The 16,757-nt window shown below is 34.4% G+C and overlaps 1 protein-coding gene across 4 annotated transcripts; it reads left to right on the forward strand.

Annotated features, from left to right (window-relative positions):
• Positions 1–8,949: 8,949 nt before the first annotated feature.
• Positions 8,950–10,055, forward strand: LOC149163263 (uncharacterized). Of its 4 annotated transcripts, none has more exons than XM_089430691.1 (3): positions 8,950–9,288; positions 9,418–9,604; positions 9,696–10,055. In XM_089430691.1, the coding sequence occupies exons 1-3, from the start codon at positions 9,239–9,241 to the stop codon at positions 9,801–9,803; spliced, it is 345 nt and encodes a 114-aa protein (XP_089286817.1). In that variant the 5' UTR covers positions 8,950–9,238; the 3' UTR covers positions 9,804–10,055. The 4 variants fall into 4 exon arrangements, with proteins under 4 accessions (XP_089286817.1, XP_089286818.1, XP_089286819.1 ...); XM_089430692.1 differs by having other exon boundaries at positions 9,433–9,604; XM_089430693.1 differs by having other exon boundaries at positions 8,950–9,261.
• Positions 10,056–16,757: the final 6,702 nt, after the last annotated feature.

Here is a 16,757-nt window from a genome sequence, read left to right on the forward strand (position 1 = left end):
TTGTATCTATGTAATTTCAGATCTCCAAGGTCTGAAATTTTTTCCTGTGGTATCCCTCTGAGTTCTCTTTGCAACCCCACAAGTCTGATCAAGATTGGATTCTTCAAGAAATATTTATTCCCAATCTCCCACTGTTGCGACCTTCGGCCCTGAAAATTCTACTCAACAAACTAAAATCTGTCCTCTTTCTGTGACTATTTACAAACTTTGAATCCAATGCTCAGAGAGAAAGTTATGATGATTTTCCCAACGTCACCAGTTTGAGATGGAATTCAGTATCCTGCAAAAACCCTAATTTCCTCAGATCATATCGCCGAAAATATAGCGAACCAAGATCTGAAATTTGGTCACGAGGTTCAACAAGATTTCGGCTCAAATGGGATTTAGTTTCAGCTTCTGAAGCCTCGCAAAAAAAATTGTTATAGTGAAAATTCCACGATGACCTGTTTGAAGCCACAAAATCCCTACAAGAGGAGGATATGAGGGTCAATATTTATATGAATGTCTTGAGTTGAGAGGGTCCTCAACAAGTGAATGTTGGAGGGATTTTAGGAGCAAAAAATATTATTAATTATTGACTACTCAATGACCACAACCAATTATAAGTGCCATGCCACAAGCCCATAGGGTTTTAGCCCACTGACTGGGGTTACTTACTTCAAATGCAAATAAATCTCAAACCGTGAAGAACTGGTAGGCGTACCATATATCAACAAAAACATCTCGACGAGTAGAATCCATCGAGAAGTTATTTGACGCAAAATAATATGAGTTGTCAAGTAAATTTCCCTTGCAAGATCAGGGTAGCCCCTGGTGCTGCTTGTGTTGACATCAGTGACAACCACTAATCAACATAAAGGGCAACCTTGCTTGACTCCAATGTCACTTCTAAAGCTTTCTAAAATACTTGTTGAGGTTCTAATCTTGACTTTCACCTCTTCATAAATTCTATGGATAGTGGCTCTATAATTCATAGTAATTTCAATTTCTTCCATTCTACGCCACAACTTGTCTCTAGGGATTGTGTCCAATGCTTTTTTGAAGTCAACAAAGCAGCAAAATACTTCTTCTTTGTCCTCCCAAACCTTTTCAACAATGTGTCTCAACGTGATACCATGATCCACTCTAGAATGCTTCAGCCTAAAGCTCGCTTGTCCTCTTGCCCTATTTTCTTTTACTTCTACCCACTTACTAATTTTGTTTTCTACCATGCTGCTGAAAAGCTTTGCAAACAAAGGATTGATCATAATTTTTCTATAGTTGGATGGATTATTAATGTCTCCACTTTTGAAAAGGGGTATTTTCCAGTCTCTTGGGAATCCTTGTTGAATGATATTGCTGAATATTTCCATGATGTGCAGTGCAAGAGCGTTCATTCCCCATTTTAGATACTCTGCTTGAAGTTCAACCAAGTCCTTTTCCTTTCCTGGTTTCAGTTTCTTAATTCCATTCTCCACCTCCTGTAACGTGAAGATATTTGAAGTTGTGTTGATCCTAGGGGGGGCTCTACCTCATATTCTTTCTCATAGAGTTGTCTTTCATATTCAAAACATTGATTGGTTGTAATATTATTTTCAATTTGATTCTTCTTTGGTTGCAGTTCCTGCCAAAAGAGCTTCGGATTTTTCTTACTTAAATATATTAACTCTTCTCTCATTGTTTGCATGAACTCATCTTTTTTCCTTTTTAGTATCTGCTTATATAACTTTACATTCATCTTCTCCTTTCCTACCTTTTTCAAGGTTCTCCTTGTCATTTTTCATTCTTCATCAAACCAAGCATTTACAGGGAAACAATTTGATTCGGATTTCCTATTTTTTTTTCTTTTACACTTCTCAAGTGCACTTTGAATTATATTTGTTAACTCATGACCATTGAAGCTTTTGAAACCGGTTTTCTCCTTCTGAATTAATCTCTCTAACATTGTCTTGAAGATAGTACAATTTTCTTGTGTTAGAATAATTTTGCCCCTTGATGGTGATTGTCGAGAGCATTGGGTTTTCCTCCTATGTTGCCTTTCTTCTAACCATGATAACCTTATATAAATTGGTTTATGGTCTAATTTTAAGTCCCAAATATTCTCTTCAATATTAACTTCATCTATCTTTTCTATCAAGATTTGTGAACACATCACATAGTCAACGACACTTGCCCCATTGTATGTGTTGCAAGTGAAGTTCCCAGACCTTTTCCATCTTTCTAGACCATTATAAATAATTAAGTTGAAAGCCCCACATAGTGTAAGCAACTCCTCTCCAAAATCATTTCTAACTTTGTCATCTTCTGAACACCTCACCCATTTGGGATTCTCCTCTTTAGTGAGCCAAATAGGATTGTTATCCTCTTTGCAACAAAGAAGGCTAACTTGATTATTTGTTGTTCTAACAATGAAATCTCCCACTAAAATAACTTCTCCCTGCTGAGAGTACGCGGAAATATCTTTTTTTAAAGTTGCATACGAATCCTTGCTGTCAAGCCCCTTATTTTTGTAAGTTTTTGAGACTTGAGGGGAAAAATTGCATGCTGCAATTCTTATGTGATTCTCATTCTTTGATATTTTCAACCATAAATATTGTTTATTTGCATCTTTTTTAATTAACTAAATGTGATGACCTTCTTTTTCTTTCACTAAAACTAATATTCCCCCATACCCTTTTCCATTTTTTGCTACCTTGTTCCAAACTGCCAACCTCAAATAACCGTCAAACACAGGAGTCTTGCAACCATCGTGCTCATGAGTTTCTGTGAGACAAATTATTTTTCTACGTTCTGCAATAGGCCCTAACCCAGCTCCCCTCCTCCAAGGGTAAACTCTACATTCCAACAAACTAAACTTAGGTAGACCTGGGTAGGATTTGACTACTACGCATTTTGGCACATAAGACTCAAATTTGTGTCTTCACCCATTTTCATCCATGTTGCTCTTGTTGTTTTCGTCCCTATTATCAAATTCTCTATTTTTTCTTTATTGGCAGCTTTCTGCCCTGTTTTTCCTAGAAGCCCAAACACTGCAATAATAGCTTTACCATTGTACAACCATGCCATTTTCCCTTCATTTCTTGTTGTTCTAATTTCTCCACTTCATCCCTTCTCTCTTCTTGTTGTTTTCTGGTTCAAATTTCATCGAGGAAGAAGTGTGAGCCTTTGAAGAGTTTATTTTTACCCAAAAGCTAGTGTTTGTCTTGTACGCTTGCCATGGTGACTTTTATGGGTCGAGGCCTCTCTTCACATATCCTCCCAACCCTCCTTTCTTGGCAAATTTTCCCTTTCCAATGTAGTTTCTCTTTTAGAAAGTCTCTTGTCAAATTGAGAGTGCTTTCATTCTTCCCATAATCTCTTATTCCCCTAATAATAAAGTTTGTTTCCCTGTCCTTTCTTTCTTTGTGTTCTATTTCCTATGCTCTACAAGCACTTGCATCTTCTTCTTCCTCTGTCCTTATGTAACCATTAGCGTCTTCAACTCTAGCTTTGATTTCTTTTGGACTATCTTTCCCAATGTTCCTTTTTGCCTTCTCTTTGGAAATGTTTGTTTGTTGAGATACTTGTGTATCTACCTGAGTTTGTTTAGAAATTATCACATCCCTATTTGTTGTTATTAATTCTTTCATGCTTTTCCACGTTGTCTTCATGCTTTTCCATTCTTGTTTTCTTATCTCTAGAGCCTCTTGTAACATTGTTACATGTTCTTTTAAAATTCTATTACCTTCCATTAGACATCGATTTGCAACTGTGATCTCTGAAATTTTGCAATCCCTTTCCTGTTCTTTGGCTTCCAAAATCTCCAACCTTGTCCTGGCCTTCATCAGTTCTTGGACATATAGATCTGATGACCAAGTAAGAGGTGTAGATGTGGGACTGTAAATGATTGATTCTTCTTTATTTTTGTTGCTCTTCTTTATTTTCTTTCTCTGGATCGGCTTTCTTCTCATTTGTTCCCATTTAAGGCGAGCAAGCCTACGCCTTAAAATTCTCTGATATTTCTTTGCATTTACCCAAATCCACTTTCCTGTTTTGTCTATTGAAGTAGTTTTGACTTGACACAAATGATTTGTTTCTACAAACCCTGAGATTTCCTTGTCATTTTTAGCATTTTTAACATTTACTTGATGTACTAGCTGCTTCTAGGAGCTTTTTTTATCAGCTATAGTAGCAAGTTTATGAATACTCCTTGCAAGTTGGGAATAAGATAAAGGCTTCTTCTTATGCTTGGCTGGACAGATATTATTTTTTATAGGAGTTAAAACCTTGGAAGTTGGATCATTATTGCTTTGGATCTGCGAAATGAAACCACCAACCTTCCAGGTTTTCCGATCTGCATGTCCGACTTTTCCCAAAGTGGAAGAAGGAAAAACACCTGCCGCCCCACCTATGCTTTGGCCCCCCGGCACGAGATTCGAAGTAATGAGGTCCATCAGTGGCATTCCTACCTCTAGATCATGGCCTGTCAGCATCCTACCTATAGCTTCTTCTCCGATTCCATTGCCCATCGTCAACGCTCGTTGGTTCTTCATGCATGATCTTTCTCTCAATGTCAACTCTCTCCTAGAGTCAAAACGTTGACTACTCTACAGGGTAACTTCTTTGCAACAATCCTCGGTATTTGAATGATATTCCTTCTCTGTCACTGAGGTTTTGTCTAGTTCTTCCCCACGCTTACGCTCTGCCTCAAGCTTCCAGAGCTTCCACCCATTCCCTAGCATTGCCAAGGAGTCCCGTAGGGATTTACTCTGGGTCTATCTTCGTTGCGGCTGCTCCTTCTACCTCATCACCCCCTGTTTCTTCGCCTTCCGCTACCTCAAAACCCATTTCTATTCCACGCTAACCGTTAATAAAATAAAAATTAATAAAAATTTAATAAATAAATAAATTAAAAATACAAGTTAATTATATAAATTACAATTAATTTAATTAATCTAAGTTCATAAATTAATTTAATAATATTATTTACAAATTTTAAAATTAATTAATTTTATAAAACTAAAAGTAAAATATATCAGTTTGTATATTTTTTAGGTCTAGGTAGTGAAAGATCGGGAAACTAAAAATTCTACCCAAAAAACATCAAACCAAGCAAAATAAAAGTGATTTAGCCAAAATTACATGGAGAGTCCCTATTATTATTACAAAGATGATAAAGTAAAATGGGGAGTTGTTGTTTTTCCACAACAATTAGCGACACACTCGGCGAAACATTATCTATGTTTAAAAAGATAATGAACTTAAATTTACCAAAAGGTTGAAATGGTGAATCATGTTGGACTTTAACTCTTGTGGTTTTCTTTTGTAGAAATATAGTTCGGATTTTCCACAGTAATAGTTGAATTTTGTCAATGTTTCGAATCCCAAAGAGAATCTATCATCAAGACAATGAATGAAAGAAGAGACAAAGGAGATGGTGAATAAATAATAAATTTAAAAAAAATAAAACCTAAAAGGGGGCCAACTAAAATCTTAAAAATAAATTATAAAACCTAAACCTAACTTAATATTATAAAAATACTTAATAAATAATCTAATAATTGTTATAAATAAATAATTATTAATAATATTTATTTATAACAATTATTTATTTATTTACTTGTTATAAATAAATAAAAATTCACCTATTATTATGATAAATCCTATCTATATCTCAAATATTAAAATGTTTCCCATGGGTACCACATTAATCTATCAAGCGACATAAGTTCTAAGAGATAAGTACTTGAAACAAACTGAGTCTAAAATCATGAATCCGTATTTTTAGGAAAATATTTAATTTTAAATTTACCTTTTATGAGTGACAGCAGAGGTACATATAAGAAGTTTTAAAGAAAGTATGTATCCATCAATATAAATAATCTCCTTAACCTGACATCACTTCACTGCCAACGAGTATCCATATCCCCAACGAAGTTGTCTTAGTACCATACAAGCATAGCCCCTTTGTCAACGATCTTGTTTAGTACCATGATGGTTTACTTGTGCTTCCCACACATGTGTGCTTTCAACCCTCTTATGTACCACCCTTTTGATCAGCTTTAAAATAGAGAATTGTTTTTTGCAATTGGGTGAAGAGGGCGGGGTGGTACAAGAGATTTTAAATGCAATGGATATAATACTCATAAAAAATTGACTCCCTCATATTTCCCTGCAACTATCAATCTAGAGGCTCTTTATGTGAAGTGGGGGAAATGGGAGATTCATTGAGTTAGACTCAAACTAGTTCTTTCCTTGAAAAGATGAACTATATCACTTGGAAAAGATTAATGTTCTTCCATGGGAAAATAATTAAGGAAATATGACTTTAGAATTCAATAAATATGTCCCTTTAAGTTAAATGAAAACTCATGAAATTGACAGAGTAAAAAGGTTCCCATGCATGTTGACCAATGTTGGGTAAGAAAATTTCCTTTCATATAAATTTTAGTGACATCACCAAAACCAATTTGAAGCAAAGGTGAAATCAACACTCCAAAAATTTCCAAAAGGAAGAAAGGAGATGCAAACTAAAAGCCGAAATCAAAAATAGACTTTAACAAGAGGATTTATGAAAAATGTCTCAACAAAAGAACAAGCATGAGGGTTAAACATAAGTTTTTTCTTAAGTTGAGATTTCATTAAGTTGTCTTGCGAAGTTACAATTGATTAAGCTTTAATTCAAATAAAAAATTATAACTTCAGAATAACAGTTATGACAGAAAATGAAGCCAAATAAGAAGTTTCTTTCTTTGAAAATTTTCTTGTTTCGAAACTAAGCTTTCATGGAAACATCATAACGATTTTATAATAAAAACAAGGCTTGTGAAACAAACTATAGGTTTAGAGACTCCGAGATTCAACTGATTTGCAATTTGATAGACATCATAACTGTTTTTTCCAAAGCTCGAAAACAATAAGAACGAGTTCCAAATCTGAGCAAGCAGGGGTGAAAAGCTTTCAAAGCAATCCTTAAAGACATGGAAAACAAAGATTTATATGAGGAAACACTAAAAATAAAGTTGAAACAAAAAGGATAAGAAAACAGAAACAGATGAAAGTGGGCATATGAAACTTACCATTTAGTTGAAATTTACCTGCAAGATGCCAAATTTCTCCAAAAATATAACTTCTTTTAATTGAGATTAACAATATGAAGAAGATGCATTCTTATGAAGTTTTCATTTTCCCAAGATCATCAATTTATTGAATTTAGACTAGAAGCGTTAAGCTAGAAAAATAATGACTCGTGTTCAAGGGATTAAAAATCATTAGAAATGAAAATGTGTTTTGCTTTGAATTGTAGAAGCATTAATCCCTCTTGTGGTTTTTGATTTTATACCAGCCCTAAGATTATTCATAAAATCCCATGAAATCAATCCCAAAGTCCCATCTAATGCAACAGTGGGGATATATATAGAAAAGACTTGGGGCTTTGTGTGATAAGCATTTAAATGAAGCGATATATAAGCAAGAAAATCACAAGAGAATTGGAAATTGATCATAAATTGACCATGATCCATTATCTTTTCTTATTATGTGTTTACATACCAATGTGTTGCATTATCATAATGGATATTCAGGAGAGTCACGAAAAGAAAAAGAATGCACATTAAAAGATGGTCAGGATGAGACAGAAAGCAAGAAGGTAGGGCATCAGACAGTAAAGTGAAATCAATAGTACAAGTGAGCCATAGGTGATGAGCTTTTCATTAGCCTAGAAGGTTGGAGCCTAGGAGGAACATGAAATTTCCCATAGGAAAATGCTTGTGTGCTTTAAGAGCAAGCACAATAGTAGTGATACCCATCTAAACGAACCTAGAGGAAGAAGATATGTCAAGCTTGTTCACAAAAGTGAATTAAAAATATTTCTAGTGCCATAGGATTAGGCATATCACTAATGGAATTGAAGCTCCCAAAAGAAACATGAAATGAAATTTTATTAATTAGCTAGGCTTTCAGACTTGCAGGTAATAAAAGAGAGAGAGGATGTAGTAGCCTAGAAGGGAGAGCCCGAATACAATTAGAAAAAGGTTTCGTCCATGAGAGGTGTCGGGTGCATATAATGGAAATATGGGTACTAGGAGCCCGAATGCCTAGAAGATATTATAAATTGGAATTTGCAAAAAGTTACGGGCTTCTGGGTATGTGCGTTATTGAAGCAGTGGGGCCACTACTCATAAGATAGTGCAGTAATATGTAGTAGTGGGGGGCAAAATTTCGTGCACGCAAATTGAAACTCGTGATAATGTGGAGCCTGGATGCCTGGAAAAAATTTTAATTGGATTTTAAGAGGTTACGGGATTTTTGGGTTTCAGATACCAGAATTCCCAATGAAAACCCAACAATAGTGACCCATGTGTATTCAAGATACAGGCTAGATGATTTTGTAGGATCTAAGTATCCTGAGATTTATAAAAGGAGTGAAACTTAGAAAGAGATACACAGGATGAGCAGTCTGGTGAAAAGGGTTGATTTAGCTCAGTTATAGCAAATGAAAAGCCCTAGAAAGAGCAAGGGTATGGTTATGGACATGAGTATTTTACCATTGCTTCGAGAAGATTCTTTGAAAATTTTCATTTTCTTTCAGGACTTTTGTGAATTTGTCATTTAAAATATGAGAAGCTACAAGCCCACGACAAGTTTAAATAAGAAGGAGCCAAGCATTTTATTTTGGTTGAATTAATAAGAAGCGAAAAATGATCATGACTCATCTCGCATAACTGCAAAGCAAAAAATATATAAAGAGAACAATACCTATACAGAGCACATGAATAATAATTCTGATAAGAAAATGAATACTTCCTTGAACATGTTTGCGACTTAAAAGAGATATATGTTCACTTTATTCTTCTATCTGCATTATTAAAAGGGAAACAATGATGGGACCCAGCCCAAACTCCAACGTATCCCTCGATATGAAAGTTGTCCGGCGCTAATGATGGTGGCAGATTCGGTTGATGATTTGGTGTTTGGTCACAGATATGAACAATGGATATTTTATTTGGTAGTTGAAATCATTTACTATGGCTCGTAAATGCGAACCTGCCCTGTACTCTGGCCTCGATCCTTGTTTTCCCGCTTGGTCCTTTACACAAAACCTTCAGGCCTTCCGGTCATTGTTTGGTATTTGGTTCTGCTGTGGGAGCTCTGCGAGGGTTCTGTCGAATTGCTCTATCTGGTCCTGGTTCTTATGGTAAACTCTGTTTCGGTCTTGGCTACGAACGGATAATGGCTTCCTGAACTTGTCTGTGCTACTAGCAACAAATTTCCTTACCGCATGAAACTGCCTTGGCTCTGGAGGTTGGTTCGCTTGTATTCTTCTGCACAGTGAGTTATTTTTCTTTCTGTTGTTATTTGGAATCGATGTCTGGTTTCTCGGGCTACCGGTTGTTCTTTCCTACTGTTGGCAATGTTCCTTGTTGCGGTTATCGTGCTAAAGTTGTTTTATATTTCCAGTTCCTGTGTGCACAGGGTTCAAGCACGATGGCTCATTCGGCTTCACCTTCAGGTAACTTGTTTCTCCCTATTTTATCTCTGCCTTTTTCTGGTTCATGGACTAATCAATGCCCGCTCCTCTTGTCTCAGGTTGTCTGGTGTTTTGTGGTTCTGTTGCATGAAAGTTTTTACTCTGTCACGCTCCCAGGTGAGTTTGTTCTTCCTACGCTGGTAGTTTATCACTCTTTGTTCGCTGTTAAGTGTAGCAGGTCTGATTTCGTTTCATTCTGGTTGTGCAGGTCGAGGGTTTGACCTTGGACGTGGAGGATTACAACGATTTTGCTCTTCAAACCCTACAAGTCTCTGTTGGTAGGCTCTTTCACCACCGTTTGTCGAATTGTAATTAGGGCCTGTAGGTCTATAGTGGCTGCTCCTCACTATTCAGTTACTGTATGTGATTATGAGTCGTTTTCACGACCTGGGCATGCTTCTATTTTCAATTTCCAGTTTGGGATTCCTTCTGGTCTCGCTCTTTAGTTTGGCTCGAGGGTTTTCTTAATATCAAACCCTTGACCTAGGTCTGTTCGGTCTAGCAGTCACTGTTTACTCCGTTCGGTTGGACGATGTAATACTGGACTTATTTTTAACAACAGTTTTATATATATATTCTCCTGTCTCTATTCCATTTAAGAAAAGAATGAAATTGGTGTAAGATGATTCGTAATGTGTTACCTGTCTTGGTTCGTTTAGCCGTTACTTGGACTCCGTGTTCTTCGTTCCAATGTTTCACTGTAAGGGCATTCTCCTGGCCGTGAACTTTGCTTGTGTGCTTGTCCATTCTGGTCGTGAAAGTTTCATGCAATCTACTGTACTCTGTTTTATTTTAAGAGAGGGAAAAAAAACAATTTGCAGTTGTAGGCCTGCACTCTGCTTGTTATTTTGAATTCAATTAGACAATTGATAGAAACATGTTTGCACAGCATGTAGGCGATGATACAGATGGATAATGATGATTGAATTTGTGCTCTGTCTCTTTTATTATTTGTATCCAGAAAATGTTGAACCCTTTCCATGATTTTCATTGTTACATTTATATGCTTGTCTACAGTTAATGAAACTGTGTAGTTACTTTCGGTTGTAGACATTGTAGTTACATAACTTATTAAGATTTCGGTTCTGCCTACACGACAAGATTGTACATCTAGACACATTTGTCCTTTTCTCTTAAAATGACAGGACAATTATTAATCTACTGTTTCTTTAAGTCAAACACGTAAATAACCCTAACTGACCAAACTACCTTTGACTAATACAGAGATTAAGATAAAAATAAAACCCTACCTCCTACTCTGACAAACTAAACATATAAGACAAACAAAATGTTAACTTAACTTTCCAACCTGTCAGAGACCAACACCGGGTCATGGTGCCTTAGCTGGATGCTCCTGCATCAAACAAAAAGGAAAAACAATCTAAATTTAAACTGATCTATTCCTATTCCTAATCTAAAGAGCATACTAAAACTTGGTGAAATCGTACTTCCAATGTAACCATTCTCTCAGTTTTATTTTTCACATATAAAAATATCAAAAATTAGAAACAGAAATAAAATTGCAGCTAGATTATCAAAAGAAAAATTTAGCCTACTATGTACATCTAACAAGTTCAACAAAATAAATTTATTCATAAGATTCTTACCTTGAAATTCTTCCAAACATATGCCTATGGGATCATGAAAATCAGGATGTATTTCTATTAATGATTGGAAGAAGTTCAAAGAAAGAGGAAATATCAGGCCAGACTTGGATGATATATCTTTAAATGTTGTAGCCTGCTGAAAATTATTAGTATTATGTACAAAAGCGAAAACATCAAAAATATTTTGTGCAACTAATGTTTCCAAATACTTCTGAAATGGATCAATTAAGTGCAAATGGAAGTTAAATAAATAACTCAAAATATTTTTGAATGAATCAGATTGCTGGCCAAATTCTAATGCACTCCCAAATGTCAGAAGTTGTGAAGAATTCTTTTGAAAACAAGACATGAATTGGCCAGACACGAACATCAAATAAAATTGCAGAATAAGGAGTTGTTGATGCTCATGCTTAAATTCATGGAATTGGTTTTCATATATTCCCATTTTTGCATTTGATGAGTAGTGAGTGCCCAAATGCTCAAAGTGTTAGCATATTGTATCCAAAAATTCAAAAATAAAATAAGAAAGAAAATTAAACTCAATCTGAGAAAAATGAAGAAAACCAAAATCATAATTTACTTTAATGTTACAAATAATAGTACAAGATTGCTGGGATTTGTTTACAAAAAATTGTTTTCCACAAGTGTCAACCAAAATAATGAGATTAAAATTATTATTAGCATCCACTCATGGAAATGGAAAATTTCGAGGGCCATGATCAGAAAAGAAAACTTCATCATCATAAGAATAAAAAATAGGAGTGGATTCTTGAATAATGAAATCATCACAATGTTGAGACGTTTGAAAATGAGAAACAAGTGGAACAATTTATGTAATGGTGTTTTCCTCATCTGTAAATGGATTCGGGGGATTGAGATTATGCAAATTTGACATAACTATTACCAAAGGGTGAAAGGACTCAACAATCTCAACCTTCAAATTATCATTGTTAATGACTTCACTAAAGTTATCTTCCGTAAATTCATAAAATAAATCAGAACCATACAACTGATTAGATGCATTTTTTAGAGAATTTTTAGGATGGTTGAAATTCTAGGTAATTAAATCCTTCTATCTGAATCATAATTTACTAATAATTCATCATTAATTAAATTTGTGACCACTCCTTTGTTTTTAAAATTGAATTTGTGTTCGGAGGGACTGTTTAATGATTAACAATTCAATTATTGTTACTTAAAATATCAAAATAGATGAAGAAATAAGAAGTTGAAAATATTGTTGAGAAATCCAATAGGGTGACAAGTTAATTGATTTCTCATATTATGACATTACATTGTGATGTTTCATTATTAGTTTTCTTCTTTCAAATTATCTTATTCGTGTCATCAAGACTAATGCCAATCAATAAATAGAAGAGAACATGAGATATATGTATGCAACCAGGGCAAAACCCCTACGTATGGGAAAATCTAGTCAATAACTCTTCCTTCCTTCAGTAGATTCAATACAAATTTGATATGACCAATAACCTTATAACCTAGAATAAAGACTCCCTCCATCAAGTCATCCTTATTTATTCTTCAGTTTTGAGTTATATGAGTAGTATTTCGTTCTTCAATCTATTCTCAACACCTCGTTCCTGTAACAATGTGATGACCCTTGGCATATTTTGGTATTATGCTTCAGTCTTGCAATAAGATCATGTTTCGATCTTGTAGTGGTAGTATACAATATTCAACATACTTCGGTCATGATTCAGTTCTGAGACAACCTTCTCATGCTACGATCCTTATCATACTTTGATCTATGGAGGCCTTCTCATGTGACATTCTTACCATGCTTCAATCTATGGCAGCCTTCTCAAGTGACATCATAATTTGGTATTGAAACATAGTTACACTTCAATTCTGTATTGGTATAGTGTGGGTTCAGACTTCGGTTCTGTAGTGGCCTAGAGATTTGGTTTCTGAGACAGCCTAGTAGGCATATTAAACTTCAATAGCAATGACACTTCGGCTTCCTTAAAACATCGAATTCTTCTTCACTGTAACTTCACCAAATTCCCTTACTGGGATTCACCCAACTTCCTTACTGAAATCAGAGAACTCCTTTTTTGAAATTTTTGAACTTATATCCCTGCTTTGTTGAGTGAAGTTTACCCTCCTATTTATAGTTGTCTCCCACTATAAAACAAGTCAACATGTGTTTGTTTGAGAAGCCGACTTGTAGAGTATTTTTTTCAAGGCCAACCTTGCAAGGTGACTTGATAGAGGAGTCTTTTGACAAAACAAATTTGACTTTGATTTTAAATAAAAAATCCTAAAGCCTAGAATGAAGGGTTGACTTATGATAATTGACCCAAGCATGAAACCCATGCTTTAACAAGTCGATTTAATTAATAATAATATTTCATTTTCATTCTTTTGATAAATATATTTCATTATGGCTCAAGTACAATTACGAAGACCGAACCTAGTTACATTCTTCAACGGATATGTACCTAAAATTTTCTCTATCTGAAGATTCTTGCTCATTTTTCAGAATGTGCATTCCAAATTTCTCCATATTTGTATTATTGCAGATTTCAAATTATTGATTAATGTCTTTCTCAAAACAAAAATCAGATTCGTTATTATTTGAAAGAATTGGAGGAGAGACATGTATTTGGTTGATCTAGAAAATGTTGTGAGCCTGCTTTGTAACTTGTGAATGATCATTGATTTCAGGAGTAGTAGATTCAACATTACTTGCAGTTGTTTTTATATCAATAGAATTTTCGTTTTGCATTATTTCTTGCTGATTTTTTTGTTGCCTGATGCATATTAAATTTGCAGCCTGTTGTTTTTCTAATTCAACAAAATTAGTAGGATTTAGCACAACGAAATTATTTTGGTTAAAAGCATCTTCAAGATTAGCTTTATTTGTTTCAGCAACATCTACTTGCTAAAATTGTTGATTAACAACATTTGCATTTTCAATTTGTAGTGGATCTGCATTGCTATTTTGAGTCATTGACCCTTTAATAGTATTAAATATGCTTACAAAAGTTGTATATTTTGATCTCTTAGAATGATTAGGAATACAGGAAAGAGACACTAGTTGTTTAAATCATCCAACTAACTGAAACTCAGGAGGAAAATCTTTGGATCGAAATTGTAAACAAACTAATTTAAATCAAATTAGAAAATCGTCCAAAGTCTCACCTTCCAATCTATGCAATGCTTCTAATTGATCACAAACCTTTTCGCAATTATATTTCTTAAAAGCGTGAAGATTTTTTTTTGAAAATTCATCCCAACTATGTACAGAGGCAACTGGTAATGATCAGCACCAGTCTTCAGCTTTACCTGTCAAAGTAAGAGTGAATATCCTGCAAATGATACCTTTGTCAATATCAAAATTATTGCAATCTAAAACAAATTGAAGGAGATAATCAAAAGCAAGAGTCTTACCATTGAATTTTATTTTAGACAAGAGCCTGACTAACTTTATCGGAGTGGTGGTTGGTGAAAGTCCAGTAAAACATTTCCAAATAGGTAATTTTGAAAGAGACATTGTAAAAAAAATTCAAAGCTTAAAAAAATAAAATAAAAATTGAATGCTTAAAATGACAGACGCTCCTTCTAGCACCAAAAATGTTAATGGGAAAAAATGACTTTATCAACATTTGGTAAGGCAGACTCTTATTCGTTTAAATGATGGCTCTGATTAGTTCTTATGGATATATTTACCCTCTCTCTTTCTCTCCTTGTTGACTTATAATATTTCAATTTCTTACCAACAAGAAGAGAGATATCAGATCTACTCTCTTGTAGAGTTGTTGCAGGAAAGTGACCCTTAAGCTAAGGCTACTCCTCTAAAAGGAGACTTCTAAGAATGAAAATAATTAATATAACTATGAATCTAACTCTAAATGCAGTGTAGAAAAGTAAAAGCAGCTAACCTAACTCGATACTTAGGAGATAGCTCCCAAATATCAAGTGCAAGACTTAATTAACATGGGGATTTAACATGTTATTTAATAATGAATATCATACAGTGCAGAAAAAGCTCCAAAAGTTGATATTTTAGATACAACACATGTTTTGTTTGAAGATCTAAAATAGTGAAAGATTGGCCATTAAAATTAGGAAATAGTACACTTAATTCTAACAATAATTAAATTGATTTAACTGACAGATTTATGAGTAAATAGCTACTCATAAATCTTATTTAAGCACATGAAAAAAGTGAAAATTAGCAACAGATCCATGAGACTAATGAATTAGATAGTTACTTCAAAAGACAGTCATCTTCATATCAAACAAAAGTGCACAATATGAGATAATTCCTCACAAATCTGCAATTAAAAGAATGTGATTTGCATTAATAAATAAAAATGTTTGAAAATGAAATCAATAAATCTTGATTCTTTTTCTTTATTTCTCTATAGATCACCAACAGTCCTTTCAAAATGATAAGTTCGGCTAGCAGGAATAAGAATTATAAAAGTTCATAATCTCTGCCTCCAAGACAAAGACTAGATTCCGAAAAGAAAACCCCCAATAACCAAGATCTGATTTTTTCTTCCTATCTACAACTCAAAATATCATTACAAAAGTTCTTAGATCTCATAGTTGCAGAGGAGAGGAACCCCTTCCTCATTCTCAAACTCATATTAATAATTTACAGAAATCTCCAAAAATGGAGAGTTGTTGGGAGTAGTTCAGATCCATTTAATTTGGAGCTGTAATTCCTCTTTTTCTCCTTTGTTGGTGCAATAACAGTACTCCAAGATGCTTTAGCTTCATTATCTTCAACAAATCTCTTGCAAAAACCAATCAAAATTCAAAATAAATTAATTAATTTTGCACACTAAATCACAATACCAAAATTTGGGAAAACCAACTCTCAAACTAAATTCTAATTAAATAAATGAAAATTGTGCCTCCCATGGATCCCTGTAAGGATTTTTTTGGCTTAAAATAATAGACTCGGATGGATTTGCCACTATGAAACTTTTGACTAATGAAATTAACAAAAAACAAAACTCTGAAAATTATTTTTTATTGCAAATTCGGAACTCTATTTTCTGCTCATTTTTAGGCATAGTAGATCTTCAGATTTGGTAGAATTAATGTCTCCGGATTGTTCCCCGTGATTTTAGCTTTCCAACAAGTTGTTTTTGGTCTCATTTGGCCAAGTAGAACTCATGATAGAGCCTTCCAAAGTCGGGGTGTCAAAACTGTCAGTGAACTATAAAATACATGCCTAGACAAAATTTTAATATTTTTATTAATATATACAAATTATTAAAATTCTAATTTTAAACTATTTTTAAGAACAAAATAATTCAAATTAAGTGATGATGATGATGATTAACGTCCACTAAGACTAGAGTGGTCTAGCGGACCTCAAGAAAAGAGAGTCTAATTGCCATTCTTCAAAATATTGTTTCTGTGATCAAGGAGAAGGGAAAGAAGCATTCCAAGATCACTATAGCTGGGCTGACTTAATAAGTCAAGAAGATTGGGGGTGTTGCTGATGATAAGGAATTGAAAGCAGATGTGGGAAAGATTCGGGCAGTCTAAAAGCAAGTGTTTTTCATCTTCCACCTTCTTAGTATCACAAATCTAACAGATTCTATCATCGCAGGGAGTCTTGGGAGTAGACCATCGTCCGATCTCACTCTGAAGCTCATGAGAGTTAGTTCTAATCCTAG

Source organism: Pinus tabuliformis, chromosome 5_1 (genome assembly GCF_031772625.1).
Source record: "Pinus tabuliformis cultivar Carrire ecotype Pingquan chromosome 5_1, CPIR1, whole genome shotgun sequence".
Taxonomy (NCBI): domain Eukaryota; kingdom Viridiplantae; phylum Streptophyta; class Pinopsida; order Pinales; family Pinaceae; genus Pinus; species Pinus tabuliformis.

Coding starts and splice junctions, on each gene's coding strand:
- LOC149163263 (XM_089430691.1), top strand. CDS start 9,239: ATGAAACTGCCTTGGCTCTGGAGGTTGGTTCGCTTGTATTCTTCTGCA. Junction 9,289..9,417: donor CGCTTGTATTCTTCTGCACA/GTGAGTTATTTT, acceptor TTATATTTCCAG/TTCCTGTGTGCACAGGGTTC. Junction 9,605..9,695: donor TTACTCTGTCACGCTCCCAG/GTGAGTTTGTTC, acceptor CTGGTTGTGCAG/GTCGAGGGTTTGACCTTGGA.